We start from the raw sequence: 24,447 nt of genomic DNA, 5'->3' as shown, positions 1-24,447 counted from the left end.
CCTCACGTGCTCCAATTGGTTCGGTCCTGAAAAGGAACACTTCCTCGGCTTCAAATTGAGTGCACTATTTACAACTCAATCGCAACCTCGCTGCCAAAGGTTGAGGGAGCATGCAGTTTGCTTTCAAGTCAGCGTTAAACGAGGTACTTCAAAGTGGGGTCTCTCCTACTGAGGTTTAGTATAGCTACCATTCTCCTCCTTGCAACGGTTGTGATTCACTGCCTCATATGGACAAGGGACAATCGCTGGTTCATGGGGCTTTATGCTAGAGTGAGCCAGCCAAGGCAGAGTCTTACACCCCGCAGTGTCTAACGTTACGGATTCTCCAATACATCAAGCCGCATTGCTACATTGAGCTATCAGTGTTGGTTTGAATTAATTCAGCTTTTCACACCAGATGTGCTGTAGACTACGTTTGAATTTGGTTTCGCTGATTATTTACTCTAGCGTCGATAATAATGGACTGAAAGTTGCGGGTAAACAATAACAACCTGCAGTGATTTCTTGTTTGTATAAATGATAGAGGATACGATGACACTGTTGTCTCTTTTGGGTCGGATCATGCGTTATTTTCTGCTCAGACCAGAGACCTTGTTCCTCCTATGCATAAGCCTGGCTCTGTGGAGTTACTTCTTCCACACTGACGAGGTGAAAACCATCGTTAAGTCCAGCCGGGATGCTGTCAAAATGGTCAAGGGGAAAGTGGCGGAGATTATGCAGAATGACAAATTCGGGGGTCTCGACGTTCTGGACGCAGAGTTCTCCAAAACCTGGGAGTTCAAGAGCAACAATGTGGCGGTGTACTCCATCCAAGGCCGGAGAGATCACATGGAAGACCGCTTCGAGGTCGTCACTGACATCGTGAACAAGAGTCACCCTTCTATATTTGGGATATTTGATGGACATGGGGGAGAGGTAAGACAAATGGGCTAATATATTTCATTTGTTGAGAGGCTATACTTGTTTTGGTTTGGTCAACACTTGCACATGCTATGCATCAAATGAATCCCTCTCCACAGGGACATGCAGAAGGCACTTTAGCACTTTACTTTGTGAAGTTGTGCCAAACATAAGAGACCATCATTCATGGTCTTACACGTTTAAAATACTTATAGACATAACAAGATTGTGTAGCATGCTGCAGGTAAAGTCTAAACGGATTGTACAAGAGAGCTGATCATTTCCAACCCCAGTGAGAGGTGCTTTCAGATATGGGTCATATTCTGGTCTGAATACAGTAAATCACTGGTGTCCTGTGCATGACCATAACTTGTCATCTGATACCCATGCACCTGTCACCCTCTCCATGTTCTGGTCACAGACAATTCCCTGGCAGCTGTAGGTCTTTGACTCCATGACAAGCATTGAGTGGCACAGATCGAGCAGCTTGTCTCACAGAAATAAACTTCCTACTTTCATCAGCCAGATGTCCCTATAGAGGGGCAAAGTGTGTGTGTGTGTGTGTGTGTGTTAGAGTGTAATAGTCAGTCAATGTATTGATCATACTCCATGCAAAAGATAGAAAGTGGTATACTGGTCTTGTTACTTCTCGACCTGACCAGAAGTGAAAATGTGTGTATTTTTTTTTAAATTATTTTTTTTTTTTTTTGGGGGGGGTTTATCTCCATCGTTGGCAGGGTAACAACACTGATTGATCGTGATCGCCAGGCCTGCCTGAACAGCGACCTTGTCTCCGTGGGCTGCAGCTGTGGCCACGCGGGCCTGACAGCCCAGTATTGACTGATGCCATGGAGCTACGTGAAGAAACTCACTGGCAAATTCTTTCTGACAAGGTGCCCCTCTCTCCCCCCCCCCCCTCACACCGCCTCTCTCCCAGACCCAGTCTATGGGCTGCCAGTTTTTTTTCTAAGGAGCTCTACTGCTCAGGCCTGCTCTAGTCTGTTTAATACAGAGTTGACTATTCTGGCCTGACCCAGGCTGAAAGATAACATTCTAAAAAAAGACAGCGATGGAGGTGGAGGATAACCATTATTTTCAGGGTAGATTCAACTGTGGGCTCTAGTGCTACAGCTCACTGCTTTCCTTTGATCAAAACTGGCCATTTGTCTGGTTGTCCCTGCAGCATGTTTGAGTTTGGGCCTTCATTTGTCCTTCCCTAGATTCCTTATAGAGGATGGTAAACCAAGCTATAAAAGCCATCCTCTGCTCTGTGAGGGAGAGCAGAGAAAGAGGGTGTTCACTTCAGATTTGCTCATGTAGGCGAGGGGATTTTTTGCCCCCCTCGCTTTGGCCTTGGGTGACAATTTTGTGTGTTTTTATTCCTTCACTCTCTATTGAAGTGTGTGAAACTGTTGCCAGACACCAGCTTTTCAAATGGTTCTGCTGCTACAGTATGTTATTGTTTATGTATTCCTGGCCGGGGGCGGTGCGTCAGCAGAGAGCTGCAGTGTAGACCAGGCCTGGAGGAGGACTCGGCTCAGCCTATTGGTTAGTTCCCTCTACCTCTCTAAACAGGTCAATGATTTGTCGATCTTTTGGGCCAGATAGCTCTCTCTCTCTCTCTCTCTCTCTCTCTCTCTCTCTCTCTCTCTCTCTCTCTCTCTCTCTCTCTCTCTCTCTCTCTCTCCTACTCAAAACGAAGTTGACATGATTCGCCAAGCCCTAGTGGCAGGAGAGGGGTTGAAGGTTGAGGTAGGATTGTGGGAGGTGGGTGAGCGGGTTGGTAGCCAGAGTTACCAGCCAGAACACCTTGTCCTAGCTCTGACACAGGCCTGGAACGAACCGATTTACCCACAGAAAGATACATCGCTTCTCGGAGAAGAATAGTAAGCTAGACACAGACACACACGACATGCAATACCTTACAAGGATACCTTGCAAAGAATGAACATGTCTTTCCTTAATTGCTGGTTATTTGGTATGCATGCATGTGGATGTGTCTGGAGATGGCAATTAATGATGTTTAAGTAATCTATCCATTCCAGGCTGTTTGTTCTGTAAAAATAACCTGACTAACATTCATCCCTTGTTGATATTCTGTAGGGAGAGATGCTGTCTACATGGGCGATGTTCTTTTAGATTTTACCCTGGGGGTCTGGCTGAAGAGCCTGTGATGAATAGTCCTACTACTCCAAGCTATACACAATTACTGTATGTCCCCAATAGAATACCAAGTGGAGACATTTAGAACTCCTTACTTTCCTAATATGTTATCTTTCCTTTTCTCTGAATGGCTCAATGGAGAAAGGCAGTTCTGAAAATGAAGTCATCTTTTTCCTTTTGTGCTGATATTTCCTCTCCCTCACTCCCCCAACTCTGCCGTCTTCAAGTTCAGTTTAGAGGAGAGTGGTGTGGCTGCGTGTGCGTAAGCAGTTTCTGAACAGGAGAAGATGGAGAGAAGTATTGTGTTGAGGGATGAGAGGAAAGAACACAAGGCTGACCTTTTTTAAGTGGGTCTTTAAAAAAATTTACTCGTTCCCTTTCTTACCTTGGCCCTCACCGGAGTTCACCTTCCTTTCGCACTAACAATAAAGGCCTCTGTTAGTGGAAAGGGCACCGTTTGCATTTTAATCCTGGGGAGGGACAGAGTATGTGTGTAAGAGAATGTGAGTGTCTGAGACGGTGTGAGTCGAGGGCATGCGTGAGAGACTCTTACAGAGGGAAGCCCTTTCCTTGCAGTTAGCTGAACCCTTGAATTGTATAGTTGACCTGCTTTCATTCTCCTCCCTCTCTCTCTCTCTCTCTTTCCTTTTCTCCTCTCTTTTATCCTCTCATGTTGTCAGTGTGATTACAGCTCAGTAACTGCAGTCTGATTACTGGAGCACTATTTGAGGAGCTTTCAATTGAATTCCTTTCATTCCCATCTCACTACTGCCATTTTCTCTCACTTCATCTCTATACTGTGGCCCTGGTGCAGAATGGCTCCAGTGTGTGTCTCTGCATCAGGCTCATGGTTCCCTCCCCATGGGAATAAACCCTCTTCACCTGTTATGGAGTGCTGCTGGGCTCAGTTGGCTGGTCTCCAGGAGTGTGTCTATTTGTGATATTGGACAGTTGTGTCTGCAGTGGTGTATGCATTTGTGTCAGGCTCCGTGTGTTTGTGGTTTAGATATTCAGCCTCCTGGATCCCTCTTGAGCCCACTCACACTGGAGATGAAAGAAGCAGCATGACTAATTGTAGTGTCAGCATTCTAGAGGATTACTTCGTGTGTGTGGTGTGTTCCCTCGTGCAAATCTAAAGTAATGGATTTCCAGGGGACGTTAAATGATGTGAACGACCAGCAGCGATGGCAGTGGCATTTCACGATAACACGCCAATCTGGGCTTCACACACCTGCTCCAGACGATGTCATTTCCTGCCGATTGTCCCCCGCAAGCCTCAGACCCCCAAAATCAAAATGAAATGTATTCCTCCAGGAGCCATAAAATAATAGAATTGATGAGAATAATATACAAAACGAATACACCCTTCACTCTGGCTGACCAAAAATACTCTGCACCGCTCATGGTGGTTCTGCTCAAAACCACCCTTCATTCTGGAGGCAGATTCCTGGACATATTTTTTTATTGCTTTTGGCAAAAGCAGATGCTCAACATTTCTTTCAGCCTGCGTTGATGTTATGGAAAGAGCAGTGAGCAGGAAAGGTGATGTTTTGTTGGAAAAACACCCTGTAGAGATGGACTGGAAGCTTTTCTACAGTTGTGACCTTTTACTCATTCTGCACCAGTTGGGCATAAAAAAAAGTTGTCTTCAATCTAGATTGGGCGTAGAGTTAAGACAAGGATGGTGCAACTGGCCCCAGAAGACTGTCACGGATTGTTTGAGAAGCGGAACCTGACAAGTGGAACACTGTAAATACGGAACCAAAATGTCAGAATTCCCCCATTTGCCATTTTAAGTATTTTCTGCCATGGGCAATTGTTTCGTACAGTATTGAACTCGCATTGAGTGTAATATTTGTTTTTCCCACCAACATTCTTTTCCATTAAGCAAGTACAGTGGCAAGAACAAGTATGTGAACCCATTGGAATTACCTGGATTCCTGCATAAATTGGTCATAAAATTTGATCTTATCTTCATCTAAGTCACAACAGTAGACACAGTCTGCTTAAACTAATAACACACAAACAATTCTACATTTTCATTGAACACAGTGTAAACATTCACAGTGCAGGGTGGGAAAAGTATGTGAACCCTTGGATTTATTACTGGTTGACCCTCCTTTGGCAGCAATAACCTCAACCAAACATTTTCTGTATTTGCGGATCAGATCTGCACAACGGTCAGGATGAATTTTGGACCTTTCCTCTTTAAAAAACTGTTTCAGTTCATCAATATTCTTGATGTCTGGTGTGAATAGGGATTATCATTAAGATTAACGGTATTGCTATTCTTACCAATTCTGCTTATCAATCTGGTACTTTTAACGGTATTCTTACCGGTTATTTAACAAATTAAGAACTGAATTAACATTGCTTTATTTTCTGAAATGTAAAATAAACAATTATTTACAGCAAAATAAATTGCAGTAGTATAGAGCAACACAGGTGGGGCATGCAGGTAGGCTGCAGAAGGACTATCAGTTATTCTGGAGAAAGATCAACATATTTGCCTTCTGGCAGAAGTCGGGACCTCTCCTGGCTTATTGTGTTCCCTGCAGTAGAAAATACCCTCTCTAGGGGTGGAGGAGGCTTGAGCACAGAGGTAGCTTGTTGCAATGTTTGTGAGGAGGGGCAGCTCTCTTCTCCCACCACTACATCACAGGATCTTCAGCCATGGGGATGGGAGGCAGGCCTTTGTAGAGCTCCACCTCTAGGTCAACAGGCTCGCTGCGGGTGAGGGACAAGGTGTCCTGTTGGATCGTCAACCTCAACTCCTTAACCTCTGAGAACAGCTCCTCTAAGGCACTCCTTGTTTTGTACAATGGAGGGACTGTCTCCTCCATTTCCTTCAGACTCCTCCTCCTGTTGCTGGTGCTCTGTGTCTGTCTGCTCCAGCTCCTCTGACAGTCCTGGTGTTGCTCCTGTCACGTTGGCCTCAACAGTTGTCTTCCTCAGCCTGTCCCAGGTGGCATCACTCACCGGCCTCCCTTTAAATCTGGGTTCCATTGCTGTGGCCTGATGCAGGAAGGCTTGAATGTCCTCATCCTGATAGCGCTCGGAGAGGTTCTCCCACACCTTCTCTTTGATGGTTGCCACCAACGTATCTTCATGGTTCACAGTGAAGTGCTCTTCCAGTTTGTGGAGGATGGGTATGATCTGTCCACAGGTGGCATTCTTTTCACATGACACACACTCTGTGGATGTATAGAGGATTCTCATGAGCTGGACAAACTCCTCAGCCTTATGGAAGTCCTCGTCTTTCAGAAGGTCCAGGTCATTGCTTTTCGCAGTCGTGGGTCCAAGGCTGCTGCTTGGATCGCTGGATACTGCTCCATGAATCTCTCATTGGATAGAGTTCCATCTGGTCTTGACATCAAGGATGAGTGAGTGCGGCAGGCCTGAAACGACAACAACAACATACATTTAATTACCGCACACATGACTATTGAATTAAATTGTTAAATGTGGGAATTTCAAAATAGTACTTTAATAGATTGAACTGGCTTCTTACCAGGGAGCTGCTACTTTTCCTTCAAGACTGTTTTGGACATCGAGGATCTCTTGACCCGCACGACCACTGCTCTGATTTCAGGCTGCCCATTTATCAATGGAAGTCATTTTGTAGATTTTCTGCGCTGCCAGATTCAATGTGTGCGCAAAGCATCCTATTTTTAGGATGTGTAGCCTCTTGATGGCAACATCCATATTTTGCCAGTGTTATCAACAGTCACAGCTACAGTCTTGCTTGGCTCGATCTAAAACTCTTCCAGAATGTCTGATCTCCTCTGTCACTACTTTGCGAGTTGTACACTGCCCTGGTGTGGAGGACCTTCTGTTGTTCACTGCCCTGGTGTGGAGGACCTTCTGTTGTTCACTGCCCTGGTGTGGAGGACCTTCTGTTGTTCACTGCCCTGGTCAGAAGAGCTCTCTCTTCTGGTTTGGGAATGGCGAAAATGTATCAGACGAATGTCTTAATCTCATTGCAAATTAGAAACGGTTGGTGAGATAAAATGTGCAAGATGTTTATGTAGCAATAATAAATAGGAAATGTTTTTAAATTTTTTATTTCTCCAGTATCGAAAGCAAAACTGATAACGTCGGAGCTTATCGATACCACAGTCTTTCATAATTTAGCCCCGGGGCCTGTTTTAATACCGGGTTTCAGCACCCATCCCTAGGTGTGAACCGCTTTCTTGAGGTCATGTCACAGCATCTCAATCGGGTTGAGTTCTGGAGTGGCCCAGTCAGAGTCCTGAAGGCATGTTTTCTTCTGTTGAAGCCATTCTGTTTATTTATTTCTGTGTTTTGGGTCGTTGTCCTGTTGCATCACCCAACTTCTGTTGAGCTTCAATTGGTGGGACAGTTATGTCTTGATAAACTTGGGAATTCATTTTTCCGTCAATCGTAGCAAGCTGTCCAGGCCCTGAGGCCCCAAACCACGATGCTCCCTCCACCATACTTTACAGTTGGGATGAGGTTTTGATGTTGGTGTGCTGTACCGTTTTTTTTTTTTACTCTCTCCACAGACAACAACTTTTAGTTTCATCTGTTCAAATAATATTTTTCCAGTAGCGCTGTGGAACATCCAGGTGCACTTTTGTGAACTTCAGACGTAAAGCAGTGGCTTCTTCCATAATGTCCCCCCATGAACACCATTCTTGTTTAGTGTTTTAGGTATCGTAGACTCGTCGAGATGTTAGCATGTTCCAGAGATTTCTGTAAGTCTTTAGCTGACACTCTAGGATTCTTCTTAACCTCATTGAGCATTCTGCACTGTGCTCTTGCAGCTTGCAGGACGGCCACTCGTAGAGAGAGTAGCAACAGTCCTGAACTTTCTTCACTTTCATAGACAATTTGTCTTACCTTGGACTGATACTTTTGTAACCCTTTCCAGCTTTATGCAAGTCAACAATTCTTAATCTTAGGTCTTCTGAGATCTCTTTTCTTTGCGGTATTGTTCTCATCAGGCAATGCTTCTTGTGATTAGCAAACTCACATTTTGTGAGTGTGTTTTTTTTATAGGGCAGCACTAAACATCTCCAATCTCATCTCATTGATTGGACTCCCATGTTGGCTGACTCCTGACTCCAATTAGCTTTTGGAGGTCATCAGCCTAGGGGTTCATATACTTTCCCCAACCTACACTGTGAATGTTTACACGGTGTGTTCAATAAAGACATGAAAACATATTGTTTGTGTTATTAGATTAAGCAGACTGTGTTTGTCTATAGTTGTGACTTACATTTTGATCTGATCTTCATCTATGACTGTATTATGCAGAAATCCAGGTAATTCAGAAGAGTTCTCACCTACTTTTTCTTGTGTGTGTGCTGCATGTGGAGCCCCCCAAAAAGGTCCCAGCATGGTGTCCCTCCCGGTGGTTCAATAATTCAACACTCCCTCTGCCAGCTAGGTGCTTCTTTTGCTAAAAGCCCCCTATCTAAAAATCTGTAATGCTGACTATTGTCTGCTCCCTGTAATGTTGTGTATGAGGCTTGTGGATGGGCTGAGGAGGGACTGGTTGGCCTTGTTTCTGATTTTGGACAGAGATGAGGGAGATGTGGAGAGGAGACCCCTCATATTCTATCTCTCTCACACACACACACACGCCTCTGATGTGGTTCTATAGAGGGCAGGGGTATGTTCTGTGCTTCCAGGTCTCTCTGCTTTATGCTTCTGTGGATGGTGGGCAGGACACCTATTTGTCCTCTCCCTGTGGGGTTTGGGGAGGTGCTCTGTTTAACCTGTTTTTTCTCACTGTGTATCGGTTATGAATGAACAGGGCTAAATGGCCATGGTGACTTGAGGCTCCTGCTGAGTGGACTGGCGTCAGCTGCCTTTTACATGCTTAAGAAGGTGTGAGGCAGTGGAAATGGATGTTTCTAGTTTTGATTGGTGCTGTCTTGGCAGTGGGGAGAGCAGGCAGAGGAATGTTGACACAGTGTGTTTGTGATGGATATACTGGTAGGTTTGTGTGATGCTCACTGGTGTATGCGTCTGTCCCAGCTGTCACTTCTACCGGACTCCTCTTTGGGTGAGCTGCTGACCAGTGGGTTGGCACGGATGGGGCAGGTGCATTCTTTTTGGGGGCAGTGTGTGTAGTTCACTCTGTACAGTGTGTGTCAAATCAAATCAAATTTTATTTGTCACATACACATGGTTAGCAGATGTTAATGCGAGTGTAGCGAAATGCTTGTGCTTCTAGTTCCGACAATGCAGTAATAACAAGTAATCTAACTAACAATTCCAAAACTACTGTCTTGTACACAGTGTAAGGGGATAAAGAATATGTACATAAGGATATATGAATGAGTGATGGTACAGAGCAGCATAGGCAAGATACAGTAGATGGTATCGGGTACAGTATGTACAAATGAGATGAGTATGTAAACAAAGTGGCATAGTATAGTATAAAGTGGCTAGTGATACATGTATTACATAAGGATACCGTCGATGATATAGAGTACAGTATATACGTATGCGTATGAGATGAATAATGTAGGGTAAGTAACATTTATATAAGGTAGCATTGTTTAAAGTGGCTAGTGATATATTTACATCATTTCCCATCAATTCCCATTATTAAAGTGGCTGGAGTTGAGTCAGTGTCAGTGTGTTGGCAGCAGCCACTCAGTGTTAGTGGTGGCTGTTTAACAGTCTGATGGCCTTGAGATAGAAGCTGTTTTTCAGTCTCTCGGTCCCAGCTTTGATGCACCTGTACTGACCTCGCCTTCTGGATGATAGCGGGGTGAACAGGCAGTGGCTCGGGTGGTTGATGTCCTTGATGATCTTTATGGCCTTCCTGTGACATCGGGTGGTGTAGGTGTCCTGGAGGGCAGGTAGTTTGCCCCCGGTGATGCGTTGTGCAGACCTCACTACCCTCTGGAGAGCCTTACGGTTGAGGGCGGTGCAGTTGCCATACCAGGCGGTGATACAGCCCGCCAGGATGCTCTCGATTGTGCATCTGTAGAAGTTTGTGAGTGCTTTTGGTGACAAGCCGAATTTCTTCAGCCTCCTGAGGTTGAAGAGGCGCTGCTGCGCCTTCTTCACGATGCTGTCTGTGTGAGTGGACCAATTCAGTTTGTCTGTGATGTGTATGCCGAGGAACTTAAAACTTGCTACCCTCTCCACTACTGTTCCATCGATGTGGATAGGGGGGTGTTCCCTCTGCTGTTTCCTGAAGTCCACAATCATCTCCTTAGTTTTGTTGACGTTGAGTGTGAGGTTGTTTTCCTGACACCACACTCCGAGGGCCCTCACCTCCTCCCTGTAGGCCGTCTCATCGTTGTTGGTAATCAAGCCTACCACTGTTGTGTCGTCCGCAAACTTGATGATTGAGTTGGAGGCGTGCGTGGCCACGCAGTCGTGGGTGAACAGGGAGTACAGGAGAGGGCTCAGAACGCAACCTTGTGGGGCCCCAGTGTTGAGGATCAGCGGGGAGGAGATGTTGTTGCCTACCCTCACCACCTGGGGGCGGCCCGTCAGGAAGTCCAGTACCCAGTTGCACAGGGCGGGGTCGAGACCCAGGGTCTCGAGCTTGATGACGAGCTTGGAGGGTACTATGGTGTTGAATGCCGAGCTGTAGTCGATGAACAGCATTCTCACATAGGTATTCCTCTTGTCCAGATGGGTTAGGGCAGTGTGCAGTGTGGTTGAGATTGCATCGTCTGTGGACCTATTTGGGCGGTAAGCAAATTGGAGTGGGTCTAGGGTGTCAGGTAGGGTGGAGGTGATATGGTCCTTGACTAGTCTCTCAAAGCACTTCATGATGACGGATGTGAGTGCTACGGGGCGGTAGTCATTTAGCTCAGTTACCTTAGCTTTCTTGGGAACAGGAACAATGGTGGCCCTCTTGAAGCATGTGGGAACAGCAGACTGGTATAGGGATTGATTGAATATGTCCGTAAACACACCGGCCAGCTGGTCTGCGCATGCTCTGAGGGCGCGGCTGGGGATGCCATCTGGGCCTGCAGCCTTGCGAGGGTTAACACGTTTAAATGTCTTACTCACCTCGGCTGCAGTGAAGGAGAGACCGCATGTTTTCGTTGCAGGCCGTGTCAGTGGCACTGTATTGTGTATTGTGTATTGTGTGTGTGGTTCACTCTGCACACTATGGTGCATGTATGGGTGTGTGTAGGAGGGGTAATCTATAACACAAGACTGTCTGCAGGGCATGTGTGTTGGCTGGTCAGACCGGAGGAATGCAGCACATATGAGTGGCTGATGTGAGCAGATGGTTTCTATCTACTACAGCATGGACCTGAACTCTCCTCTCCTAAGTGAAGAGACTGGGCTTCTCAAGGATATGAATACTCAATGTTCTAATCTGTCATGAGTGTGTCAACTCCTCCTAGTGGGAAGAGCATTTGTATTCATTTTAGGGTTAAAGGTGCCTGCGTCCCATACTGGTAGAACTGTTGGAACTCTGCTATGTACTTCTGATTACGTCTCTCTGAGATTTTTCATTCTCTTTTTTTGTATTCTTCTAAATGTGTTCAGATGGTTTGTGGTGTATGTGACCCCCAGTGCACTGAGGCCTGAGCTAAAAAACTCCCTCTGTTAGACCAGGCTGGGAGTTTAGAGAATAACCATGATGAAGTTATGGCTTAGCTAAATTGACTTGGATCCTCAGACATGCTTCTGAATCCATGCCCACTGAGTCTTCCATAGGCAAGCAAGCATTGCTGTTCAGCTTGACTGACTGATTATTTTACTCTCTGTAGGTCACCTTACATGATCGTCTGCCAGAGAGGAACTCCTTATATTACAACCGACTGTCCTTTTTTTTTCTTGGAATTTCCCTGGATATTTTCTATGCGGAGACCGGAGAGCTAGGTGGATTGTAGAGCTGAGGGTGATGGCTTATGAGTGATGGGCTGGTGGCTCAGGGCTGAGCTGCTAAATTGATTAGTGAAGTAAGGGGTGGCGGTGGCTAATGGTAACCGCTGAAGCCGCAGGGAAATTCTGCTTTCTTCCTCCTGACTTGTGACTGTCTCTCTAAATCGATGACTGAAGGGAGGAGAGGAGACTGCAGGGCGGCTTAGAACTACACTAATCCCAGTTCAGAGATTGGAAATATGTTTTATAATCTTTTACTTTTTCATTGGAAAGGTATCAAACATATGGAAGCCACATGTTTGTTTCTGTTCCATTTATTCCATTCCAGCCTCCACTGGTCTGTCTTCATCTTTCTGACTATCTCTCCATCTCACTGTTGGCTTTGCTCTTCCTCTCTTCTCTACATCTCTCCTACAGGGAAGGCCGGTGGCTATAGGAGGCTGTGCGTTGCCTGTATAATGAGCTTAGCCAGCGGCAGAGCTGTCAGCGAGGTTTTCAAGCTGCTCTTAGCAGGCTTACACCATCCACGGGAGGAGAGGGTGAAGGATGGAGGAGAGGGTGAAGGGTGGAGGATTGAGGGGAGGGTGAAGGATAATGAGGAGAGAGGAATGAGGAGAGGATGGGGAGGAGAGGGTGAAGGATGGGGAGAGGATGGAGAGGGTGGAGGGTGGAGGATTGAGGGGAGGGTGAAGGATGGAGAGGGTGGAGGATTGAGGGGGAGGGTGAAGGATAATGAGGAGAGGGTGAAGGATGGAGAGGATTGAGGAGAGGGTGAAGGATGGGGAGGAATGAGGGGAGGGTGAAGGATGGAGAGGGGAGGGTGAAGGTGAAGGATAATGAGGAGAGGGTGAAGGATGGAGAGGATTGAGGAGAGGGTGAAGGATGGGGAGGAATGAGGGGAGGGTGAAGGATAATGAGGGGAGGGTGAAGGATAATGAGGAGAGAGGATGGAGAGGGTGGAGGATTGAGGAGAGGGTGAAGGATGGGGAGGAATGGGGGGAGGGTGAAGGATGGGGAGGAATGGGGGGAGGGTGAAGGATGGGGAGGAATGGGGGGAGGGTGAAGGATGGAGAGGAATGAGGGGAGGGTGAAGGATGGGGAGGAATGGGGGGAGGGTGAAGGATGGGGAGGAATGGGGGGAGGGTGAAGGATGGAGAGGAATGAGGGGAGGGTGAAGGATGGGGAGGAATGGGGGGAGGGTGAAGGATGGGGAGGAATGGGGGGAGGGTGAAGGATGGGGAGGAATGGGGGGAGGGTGAAGGATGGGGAGGAATGAGGGGAGGGTGAAGGATGGGGAGGAATGGGTGAGGGTGAAGTATGAGAGGGAGAAGGGGATAATGAAGGACAAAATTTGATTGATTGGAAAGTGGCTATAAGTTTACAGCTGTTTTTAACAGGCTTACACCATCCACAGGAGGAGAGTTGAAAGGGGATGAGTAGAATAGTCAAATAAGGGAAGGGAGAGTCCAGCTTTAGAACTTGTGTTTTGTTGTGGACTTACAACCGCCGCAGGAGGGGAGAGTCCAGCTTTAGAACTTGTGTTTTGTTGTGGACTTACAACCACCGCAGGAGGGGAGAGTCCAGCTTTAGAACTTGTGTTTTGTTGTGGACTTACAACCGCCGCAGGAGGGGAGAGTCCAGCTTTAGAACTTGTGTTTTGTTGTGGACTTACAACCACCGCAGGAGGGGAGAGTCCAGCTTTAGAACTTGTGTTTTGTTGTGGACTTACAACCGCCGCAGGAGGGGAGAGTCCAGCTTTAGAACTTGTGTTTTGTTGTGGACTTACAACCGCCGCAGGAGGGGAGAGTCCAGCTTTAGAACTTGTGTTTTGTTGTGGACTTACAACCACCGCAGGAGGGGAGAGTCCAGCTTTAGAACTTGTGTTTTGTTGTGGACTTACAACCACCGCAGGAGGGGAGAGTCCAGCTTTAGAACTTGTGTTTTGTTGTGGACTTACAACCGCCGCAGGAGGGGAGAGTCCAGCTTTAGAACTTGTGTTTTGTTGTGGACTTACAACCAACGCAGGAGGGGAGAGTCCAGCTTTAGAACTTGTGTTTTGTTGTGGACTTACAACCACCGCAGGAGGGGAGAGTCCAGCTTTAGAACTTGTGTTTTGTTGTGGACTTACAACCAACGCAGGAGGGGAGAGTCCAGCTTTAGAACTTGTGTTTTGTTGTGGACTTACAACCAACGCAGGAGGGGGAGAGTCCAGCTTTAGAACTTGTGTTTTGTTGTGGACTTACAACCACCGCAGGAGGGGAGAGAGAGTCTTCCTGCCGCTCTCACTTCTATGTAAGATAAGAAGGGGATGAAGTGAACGGGTGGAGAGGAAGAGAGACTGAACTGTGTATCTATATTTTTATATCTGGATGAGAAGACGCATGTCTGCAGGGTGTATTTATGTGCTGTGTGTAGCATGCAGAAGGCTGCATTAGCAGCATCAAAGCAGATGTAAAGAGTGAGTGTCAGTGGAACATGCAGCCAGTCAGGTGCTCGTCTCGTCTTTGATCTTCTGCTTGAGTGTGCAGGAGAACATTCCTACCTCAAAGGCTTAGCAGCCCAGGGACACCGACTCGCAACAACAACATTAGTGAGGAGTGGCAGCGACAATTTTCTTTATTTGTCTGTTAGTAAGGGAGAAATGGTGTGTGTGAAAGAAGAGGCACCAGCCCTTTTCTCTTTGATCATGAGTCATTTCAACTGTGGGGCAGACTGACGAGCGTTCTTCTCTCTAGTGTCAGACAATATGAACATGGCATTCTCTCTTTGTCTGTCTTTATATTCTCTCCCCCTCTTCATGTCTGTTTTGAACTTTTGCTCTATTACTTTCTCATTTTTTTTCTCCATACCACACACTATCTTCGGTTCCATCCCTCCATCCCTCCCTCCCTTCCAGAAATCAAACTGTTCTTCACCTTGAGTGTCTGGGAGACTAATGCCAGGGGAGTGCAAGCCGAGCCTCCTGCCTGCCTGTGTTGTAAGACAGGAAGTTGGGTGAAGGACACAGACAGAGGTCTCCTACTGTACTCACTTCCCACTGTCCTGTTCAGACACCCAACATGTAGTGCATTCGGAAAGTATTTGTACCCCTTGATTCCCCCCCCCCCCCCCCCCACATTGTTATGTTATTCCCCCCCTCCCCCCTCCTATGTACACACAATACCCCATAATGACAAAGCGAAGACAGGTTTTTAGAAATGTTTGCGAATGTATTAAACTTTTATTTTTTTTACATAAGTATTCAGACTCTTTGCTATGAGACTCAAAATTGAGCTCCGGGGCACCCTGTTTCCCATGATCATCCTTGAACTGTTTCTACAACTTGATTGGAGTCCACTTGTGGACATGAAATTCAATTTATTGGACATTTGGTAAGGCACACACCTTTCTATATAAGGTCCCACCGTTGACAGTGAATGTCAGAGCTAACACCAAGCTATGAGGTCCAAGGAATTGTCTGTAGAGCTCCACAGGATTCGTGTCGAGGCACTGATCTGGGGAAGGGTACCACAAAAATTCTGCAACATTGAAGGTTTCTACTTTTTTTTCCATCCTAGAACTGGCCGCCCGCTCAAACTGAGGAATTGGGGGGAGAAGGGCCTTGGTCAGGGAGGTGACCAAGAACCCGATGGTCACTCTGACAGAGCTCCAGAGTTCCTCTGTGGAGAAGGGAGAACCTTCCAGAAGGGCAACCATCTCTGCAGCACTCCATCAATCAGGCCTTTATGGTGGAGTGGCCAGACGGAAGCCACTCCTTAGTAAAAGGCACATGACAGCCTGCTTGGAGTTTGCCAAAAGGCACCTAAATGACTGAGAAACAAGATTCTCTTGAGTGGCCCAGCCAGAGACCGGACTTGAACCTGATCGAACATCTCTGGAGAGACCTGAAAATAGCTGTGCAGCAACGATCCCCATCCAACCTGACCGAGCTTGAGAGGATCTGCAGAGAAGACTGGGATAAACTCCCCAAATACAGGTGTGCCAAGCTTGTAGCATCATACCCAAGAAGACTCGAGGCTGTAATTGTTGCCAAAGGTGCTTCAACAAAGTACTGAGTAAGGGTATGAATACTTATGTAAATATGTTTTTGTTTTAATCAATTTGCAAATATTTCAAAAAAACTGTTTTTGCTTTTTGCTGTTTTTGAAAATCATTATGGGGTATTGCGTGTAGATTGAGAACTAATACATTTTAGAATAAGGCTGTAACGTGGAAAAAATGTAAGGGGTTTGAATACTTTCCGAATGCTCTGTATACCCGTTATCTGCCTCGCTCTGCTTAGAAGTTGCAATTTACAACTTCTGGAACAATAAATCAGACCTTTTTATATCAGCATCATCCCACTCCAATTCGGCTCTCCTCACTGATTGGCTGCCTGGCCTTGGTCAATGTTATCTGAATCACCGCACCACTCCCAGAAAGGTGGTTGCGGAAAATACATACGTGTGTGTGTGATATGCACTGCATTGTTAATCTCTGAGGCTTGCCATATTACAACCCCATCGATATTGTGTTCTGCTCTCCACGGGAGAGGAAATGTAATGTTTGTTTGCTAATTAGTTTTCTTTTAGCTTTGTGTGTTTTGTTCATGGTACATCTCCGTGCTGAGATGAGTGTTTTCTAACCCCTGTAGTGAGAGAGGAGGTTTTTCTCTCTTCCTCTGCAGAGTTCCCTTATCTCCCTGCAGTCTCTGTTTTATCACTTCTCTGCAATATTGAAGAGTCTGCTGCCTACAACCCTGAGGGGTCCATGTCTAGACACACGTATGCTGCCTGTCAGCTGCCCTTATCTTTTCCTGAAAACACACTCCCATATTGGTATGACATCACAGAAACACACATTTAGCCATGGATTTCCAGTTGGTGTACATTATCTTCACCGAGAATTCTTATTTCTCTCCTCATTTGCTATAGCATGTCTGTGGATGAGCGTTTCCACATCCACAGGTGTGTGTGCAGATGAGCGTGTGTGCAGATGAGCGTGTGTGCAGATGAGCGTGTGTGCAGATGAGCGTGTGTGCAGATGAGCGTGTGTGCAGTTGAGCGTGTGTGCAGTTGAGCGTGTGTGCAGTTGAGCGTGTGTGCAGTTGAGCGTGTGTGCAGTTGAGCGTGTGTGCAGTTGAGCGTGTGTGCAGATGAGCGTGTGTGCAGATGAGCGTGTGTGCAGATGAGCGTGTGTGCAGATGAGCGTGTGTGCAGATGAGCGTGTGTGCAGATGAGCGTGTGTGCGGTGGCAATGCCAGGACTCTGCTGGTGGGTGTAATTGCTGTGCGTCTCTGTGCCTCAGTGAAGCTAGCCTGGGAATCCTGACTCATCTCTACTGGCAACGCTGCCTGGGCCGTCGGCCAGCTGTCTGGACGGACTGATAATCACAATGCTGCTGCCTGCTTGCTGCTGTACTTAGAAAGAGCAGGCTTTCCTCTGGTTCTGGGTTAAAACTGGAAACTGTGAACAGGCCAAACTGGTTTCTGACCAGGCACCTGCTGTGGAAACAGGGCTTCAGATAAGCAGTCAGCCTGGCCTGTACTACCTGTCCCTGGGTGTTCACTTCCCTAGATCCTAACTGGACCAACCGTTAGGAAGAGGACTGTTCCCATTGGACAATCAATACAATTGCCTGTCGTCTGAAAGCAAAGGGTGGGCCTTAGCCTAGCGATGAGTAGATTTACTCATATTTATGTAATAGTAAATAAAATGGCCATTTGTTTGGAAAGGGGAAATGGCGATACCTAGTCAATTGTACCACTGAAATGTAATTTAATTCAACCCCTCTGAATCAGAGAGGTGCGGGGTGGTGGACGTTGACGTGATTTGTAGGTTAGTGCTGCTCAGTGATATTTGGACTGTGCCTACCTCAGGCTTAGTTCAGGCTACCGTGTGGAGGCTTTCTGAAAAAGACTTATGGTATGGATTTGAGCCAAAATGGAGTCACTTGGGGATTGGCTTTGTGTAAGGAAACTGCGCTGCACTGTTGGTGTTTGGCTGTGCTCTCTTCCCTGATTTATTGGCACGGGAAACTTGGCTGTGGTCTGAGTTAAAGCCCATATGCAGTCAATGTGTGGCTATGGGCCTCCCTGGTCAATGCTGGTCTCATCTATGTAGCCCTGGAGTTCACCTGTACGCACACACACACACACACACACACACACACACACACACACTGTTCATATAGATAGATGTTTTGGCTTATCTCTCACACACACACACACACTGTTCATATAGATATATGTTGTGGCGTCTCTCTCTTGCCCATGCATCATAAATGCCCACATTCACTTTCTGTAAGATTTGTCATTTTTCACTAGCATCTCCAATCCTAGACACTTTCATACAGACACATTCTCTCTCATCTCTCATTCCCATACATCATGTACACCCTATCATCTAAACAAAATGTTCAACCTCCGTCTCTCGTTCTCTCGCTCTCTCTCTCTCTCACACACCGAGTTGGAGAGGATCAAAGCACTGACCTGCTGAGAACAATCAATCCACACTTTCATGAACTCTCTCACACCCACACACACACACTCACTTACCCCAGTGGCATGCGTTTAATTCCGTCATCCTCTCTCCCAGTCATGATTTTCATGAGTCTGAATGTTTATCAGCTAATAGCTGAGCTCTGCGTCATGCGGCGTTTACCTGGGCTGCTGCATTGATCTGTGGTTTTCCTGCTTATTGATGAATGGGGATTCAATTCAGTGATAGAGTGATCAATGTCAGGAGGCCCCAGTCTGATCAGAAGAGAGCCAGGTCAGGGGTTAAGTCTGCCACACTGGGTTGATGAGAGGGAACAGGTTCACATTATATTATACAGGCCTAGTATAGGAGGAGGAGCAGCCTCAGTCTCTGAAGTATTTGTTGTCTTTGCCTCTGTCTTCATCACTGCTGTTCTTTCTCACCTGTAAGCGCTCAGTGAGAGGATGCAGTTTCTAATTAATGTGATATATGCTGCATCCATCTCCAGAGGAAGACATGGAGGGAAGACATGGAGGGAAGACATGGAGGGAAGACATGGAGGGAAGGAATGGAGGGAAGGAATGGAGGGAAGACATGGAGGGAGGACATGGAGGGAAGGAATGGGAGGACATGGAGGGAAGACATGGAGGGAAGGAATGGGAGGACATGGAGGGAAGACATGGAGGGAAGGAATGGGAGGACATGGAGGGAAGACATGGGAGGACATGGAGGGAAGACATGGAGGGAAGGAATGGGAGGACATGGAGGGAAGACATGGAGGGAAGGAATGGGAGGACATGGAGGGAAGACATGGGAGGACATGGAGGGAAGACATGGAGGGAGGACATGGAGGGAAGACATGGAGGGAAGGAATGGAGGGAAGACAGGAATGGGAGGACATGGAGGGAAGGAATGGGAAGACATGGAGGGAAGGAATGGGAAGACATGGAGGGAGGACATGGAGGGAGGATGTGGAGGGAAGAATGCAGGGAGGACGTGGAGGGAAGGAATGGGAGGACGTGGAGGGAAGGAATGGGAGGACGTGGAGGGAAGGAAGGAATGGGAGGACATGGAAGGAAGGAAGGAATGGGAAGACATGGAGGTAGGACGTGGAGGGAAGACATGGAGGGAGGAATGGAGGGAAGAATGCAGGGAGGACGTGGAGGGAAGACATGGAGGGAGGAATGGAGGGAAGAATGCAGGGAGGACATGGGGGGAAGACATGGAGGGAGGAATGGAGGGAAGAATGCAGGGAGGACATGGGGGGGGGGAATGGAGGGAGGCATGGAGGGAGGGAGGGAAATGAGGGAGAACATGGAGGCAAGACATGGAGGCAGGATATGGAGGGAAGACATGGAGGGAAGGAATGGGAGGACATGGAGGGAAGGAATCAGAGGAATGGAGGGAAGACATGGACGGAGGATGTGGAGGGAAGAATGCAGGGTGGACGTGGAGGGAAGACATGGGGGGGAATGGATGGAGGACATGGAGGGAGGAATGGAGTGGGGAATGGAGGGAAGACATGTAGGGAGGAATGGAGGGAAGACATGTAGAGAGGAATGGAGGGTAGACATGTAGGGAGGAATGGAGGGTAAACATTGAGGGAGGACATGGAGGGAGGGAAATGAGGGAGGACATGGAGGCAGGACATTGAGGGAAGACATTGAGGGAAGACATTGAGGGAGGACATGGAGGGAGGACATGGAGGGAGGAATGGAGGGAGGATGTGGAGGGAAGAATGCAGGGAGGACGTGGAGGGAAGACATGGAGGGAGGATATGGAGGGAGGATGTGGACGGAGGATGTGGAGGGAGGACGTGGACGGAGGATGTGGAGGGAGGACATGGAGGGTAGACATGTAGGGAGGAATGGAGGGTAGACATGTAGGGAGGAATGGAGGGTAGACATGTAGGGAGGAATGGAGGGTAGACATGTAGGGAGGAATGGAGGGTAGACATGTAGGGAGGAATGGAGGGTAGACATGTAGGGAGGAATGGAGGGTAGACATGTAGGGAGGACATGGAGGGAAGGAATTGAGGGAAGGAATCGGAGGAATGGAGGGAAGACATAGACGGAGGAATGGAGGGAAGACATGGAGGGAAGACATGGAGGGAGGACATGGGGGGGATGGAGGGAGGGAAATGAGGGAGGACATGGAGGCAGGACATGGAGGGAAGACATTGAGGGAAGGAATCGGAGGAATGGAGGGAAGACATAGACGGAGGAATGGAGGGAAGACATGGAGGGAAGACATGGAGGGAGGACATGGACGGAGGAATGGAGGGAGGATGTGGAGGGAGGATGTGGAGGGAAGAATGCAGGGAGGACGTGGAGGGAAGACATAGAGGGAGGATGTGGAGGGAGGACGTGGAGGGAAGACATGGGGGGGAATGGATGGAGGACATGGCGGGAGGAATGGAGGGTAGACATGGAGGGTAGACATGTAGGGAGGACATGGAGGGAAGGAGTTGAGGAAGGAATGAAGGGAGGACATGGGGGGGATGGAGGGAGGGAAATGAGGGAGGACATGGAGGCAGGACATGGAGGGAAGACATTGAGGGAAGGAATCGGAGGAGTGGAGGGAAGACATAGACGGAGGAATGGAGGGAAGACATGGAGGGAAGACATGGAGGGAGGACATGGACGGAGGAATGGAGGGAGGATGTGGAGGGAGGATGTGGAGGGAAGAATGCAGGGAGGACGTGGAGGGAAGACATAGAGGGAGGATGTGGAGGGAGGACGTGGAGGGAAGACATGGGGGGGAATGGATGGAGGACATGGCGGGAGGAATGGAGGGTAGACATGTAGGGAGGAATGGAGGGTAGACATGTAGGGAGGACATGGAGGGTAGACATGTAGGGAGGACATGGAGGGTAGACATGTAGGGTAGACATGTAGGGAGGACATGGCGGGTAGACATGTAGGGAGGACATGGAGGGTAGACATGTAGGGAGGACATGGAGGGTGGACATGTAGGGTGGACATGGAGGGAGGATGTGGAGGGAGGACGTGGAGGGAAGACATGGGGGGGAATGGATGGAGGACATGGCGGGAGGAATGGAGGGTAGACATGTAGGGAGGAATGGAGGGTAGACATGTAGGGAGGACATGGAGGGTAGACATGTAGGGAGGACATGGAGGGTAGACATGTAGGGAGGACATGGAGGGTAGACATGTAGGGAGGACATGGAGGGTAGACATGTAGGGTAGACATGTAGGGAGGACATGGAGGGTAGACATGTAGGGAGGACATGGAGGGTAGACATGTAGGGTAGACATGTAGGGAGGACATGGCGGGTAGACATGTAGGGAGGACATGTAGGGAGGACATGGAGGGTAGACATGGAGGGTAGACATGTAGGGAGGACATGGAGGGTGGACATGTAGGGTGGACATGTAGGGTGGACATGTAGGGAGGACATGTAGGGAGGACATGGAGGGTGGACATGTAGGGAGGACATGGAGGGAAGACATGGAGGGGAGGCAGGACATGGAGGGAAGGAATGGGAGGACATGGAGGGAAGACATGAATGGGAGGACATGGAGGGGAGGGAGGACATGGAGGGGAGGCAAGACATGGAGGCAGGACATGGAGGGAAGACAGGAATGGGAAGACATGGAGGGAAGACATGGAGGGAAGGGAGGGAAGGAAGACATGGAGGGAGGACATGGAGGGAAGACAGAAATGGGAGGACATGGAGGGAAGAATGGAGGGAGGGAAGACATGGAGGGAAGGAATGGAGGGAGGTCATGGAGGGAGGTCATGGAGGGAGGACATGGAGGGGAGGCAAGACATGGAGGCAGGACATGGAGGGAAGACAGGAATGGGAAGACATGGAGGGAAGACATGGAGGGAAGGGAGGGAAGGAATGGAGGGAAGACATGGAGGGAGGACATGGAGGGAAGACAGAAATGGGAGGACATGGAGGGAAGAATGGAGGGAGGAATGGAGGGAGGGAGGTCATGGAGGGAGGTCATGGAGGGAGGTCATGGAGGGAGGTCATGGAGGGAAGAATGGAGGGGAAGACGGACTAGTAATATTGGTACAAAAGAGGTGCAAGTTGGGTTATTTAGATGGAGTGAGGGGACATGAGGCTTTGTTTTTAGTGTGTTGTGGTAAGATGTTATTGAAATGAAGAGCCATCAATTTATTCATAATATGCATCCCAGGAAAGCAAATCACCACGGAAACCAGGCTTGCCTCAGTGTGAGACACACATCTGCCCTACAGGATGATGCTTTCTCTCTCTCTCTCTCCCTCACGCTCTCTCTTTAACGGTACCCCTCTTTCTCTCTCATTTCTGCCCTTATTTTATGGTTTATGGGTGCCTGTTCAACATGCATCATATATATATATATATACATACATACATACATACATACATACATACATACATACATACATACATACATATACACAGTGCCTTGCGAAAGTATTCGGCCCCCTTGAACTTTGCGACCTTTTGCCACATTTCAGGCTTCAAACATAAAGATATAAAACTGTATTTTTTTGTGAAGAATCAACAACAAGTGGGACACAATCATGAAGTGGAACGACATTTATTGGATATTTCAAACTTTTTTAACAAATCAAAAACTGAGAAATTGGGCGTGCAAAATTATTCAGCCCCTTTACTTTCAGTGCAGCAAACTCTCTCCAGAAGTTCAGTGAGGATCTCTGAATGATCCAATGTTGACCTAAATGACTAATGATGATAAATACAATCCACCTGTGTAATCAAGTCTCCGTATAAATGCACCTGCACTGTGATAGTCTCAGAGGTCCGTTAAAAGCGCAGAGAGCATCATGAAGAACAAGGAACACACCAGGCAGGTCCGAGATACTGTTGTGAAGAAGTTTAAAGCCGGATTTGGAATCAAAAAGATTTCCCAAGCTTTAAACATCCCAAGGAGCACTGTGCAAGCGATAATATTGAAATGGAAGGAGTATCAGACCACTGCAAATCTACCAAGACCTGGCCGTCCCTCTAAACTTTCAGCTCATACAAGGAGAAGACTGATCAGAGATGCAGCCAAGAGGCCCATGATCACTCTGGATGAACTGCAGAGATCTAAACTCAAGGTGGGAGACTCTGTCCATAGGACAACAATCAGTCGTATATTGCACAAATCTGGCCTTTATGGAAGAGTGGCAAGAAGAAAGCCATTTCTTAAAGATATCCATAAAAAGTGTAGTTTAAAGTTTGCCACAAGCCACCTGGGAGACACACCAAACATGTGGAAGAAGGTGCTCTGGTCAGATGAAACCAAAATTGAACTTTTTGGCAACAATGCAAAACGTTATGTTTGGCGTAAAAGCAACACAGCTCATCACCCTGAACACACCATCCCCACTGTCAAACATGGTGGTGGCAGCATCATGGTTTGGGCCTGCTTTTCTTCAGCAGGGACAGGGAAGATGGTTAAAATTGATGGGAAGATGGATGGAGGCAAATACAGGACCATTCTGGAAGAAAACCTGATGGAGTCTGCAAAAGACCTGAGACTGGGACGGAGATTTGTCTTCCAACAAGACAATGATCCAAAACATAAAGCAAAATCTACAATGGAATGGTTCAAAAATAAACATATCCAGGTGTTAGAATGGCCAAGTCAAAGTCCAGACCTGAATCCAATCGAGAATCTGTGGAAAGAACTGAAAACTGCTGTTCACAAATGCTCTCCATCCAACCTCACTGAGCTCGAACTGTTTTGCAAGGAGGAATGGGAAAAAATTTCAGTCTCTCGATGTGCAAAACTGATAGAGACATTCCGCAAGTGACTTACAGCTGTAATCGCAGCAAAAGGTGGCGCTACAAAGTATTAACTTAAGGGGGCTGAATAATTTTGCACGCCCAATTTTTCAGTTTTTGATTTGTTAAAAAAGTTTGAAATATCCAATAAATGTCGTTCCACTTCATGATTGTGTTGATTGTTGTTGATTCTTCACAAAAAAATACAGTTTTATATCTTTATGTTTGAAGCCTGAAATGTGGCAAAAGGTCGCAAAGTTCAAGGGGGCTGAATACTTTCGCAAGGCACTGTATATATGATATACAGTGTTTCAAGAACAGGTAACAGGTAAGACT

At 47.5% G+C, this 24,447-nt stretch overlaps 1 protein-coding gene across 1 annotated transcript in view; it reads left to right on the top strand.

The window, feature by feature from the left end:
• Positions 1 to 17: 17 nt before the first annotated feature.
• The window catches only part of LOC139382873 (protein phosphatase 1L-like), a 60,739-nt gene continuing 36,309 nt past the window's right edge, over positions 18 to 24,447 (top strand). The window contains exon 1 of the mRNA XM_071127115.1: positions 18 to 915. Within this exon, the coding sequence (XP_070983216.1) occupies positions 517 to 915 (399 nt within the window). The 5' untranslated portion in view covers positions 18 to 516. The remainder of the gene's footprint in view (positions 916 to 24,447) is intronic.

The sequence above is a fragment of the Oncorhynchus clarkii genome, chromosome 24, assembly GCF_045791955.1.
Source record: "Oncorhynchus clarkii lewisi isolate Uvic-CL-2024 chromosome 24, UVic_Ocla_1.0, whole genome shotgun sequence".
Lineage (NCBI taxonomy): Eukaryota > Metazoa > Chordata > Actinopteri > Salmoniformes > Salmonidae > Oncorhynchus > Oncorhynchus clarkii.
The sequence above is the reverse complement of the archived record's forward strand: the minus strand, read 5'-3'. Positions and strand labels throughout refer to the sequence as shown.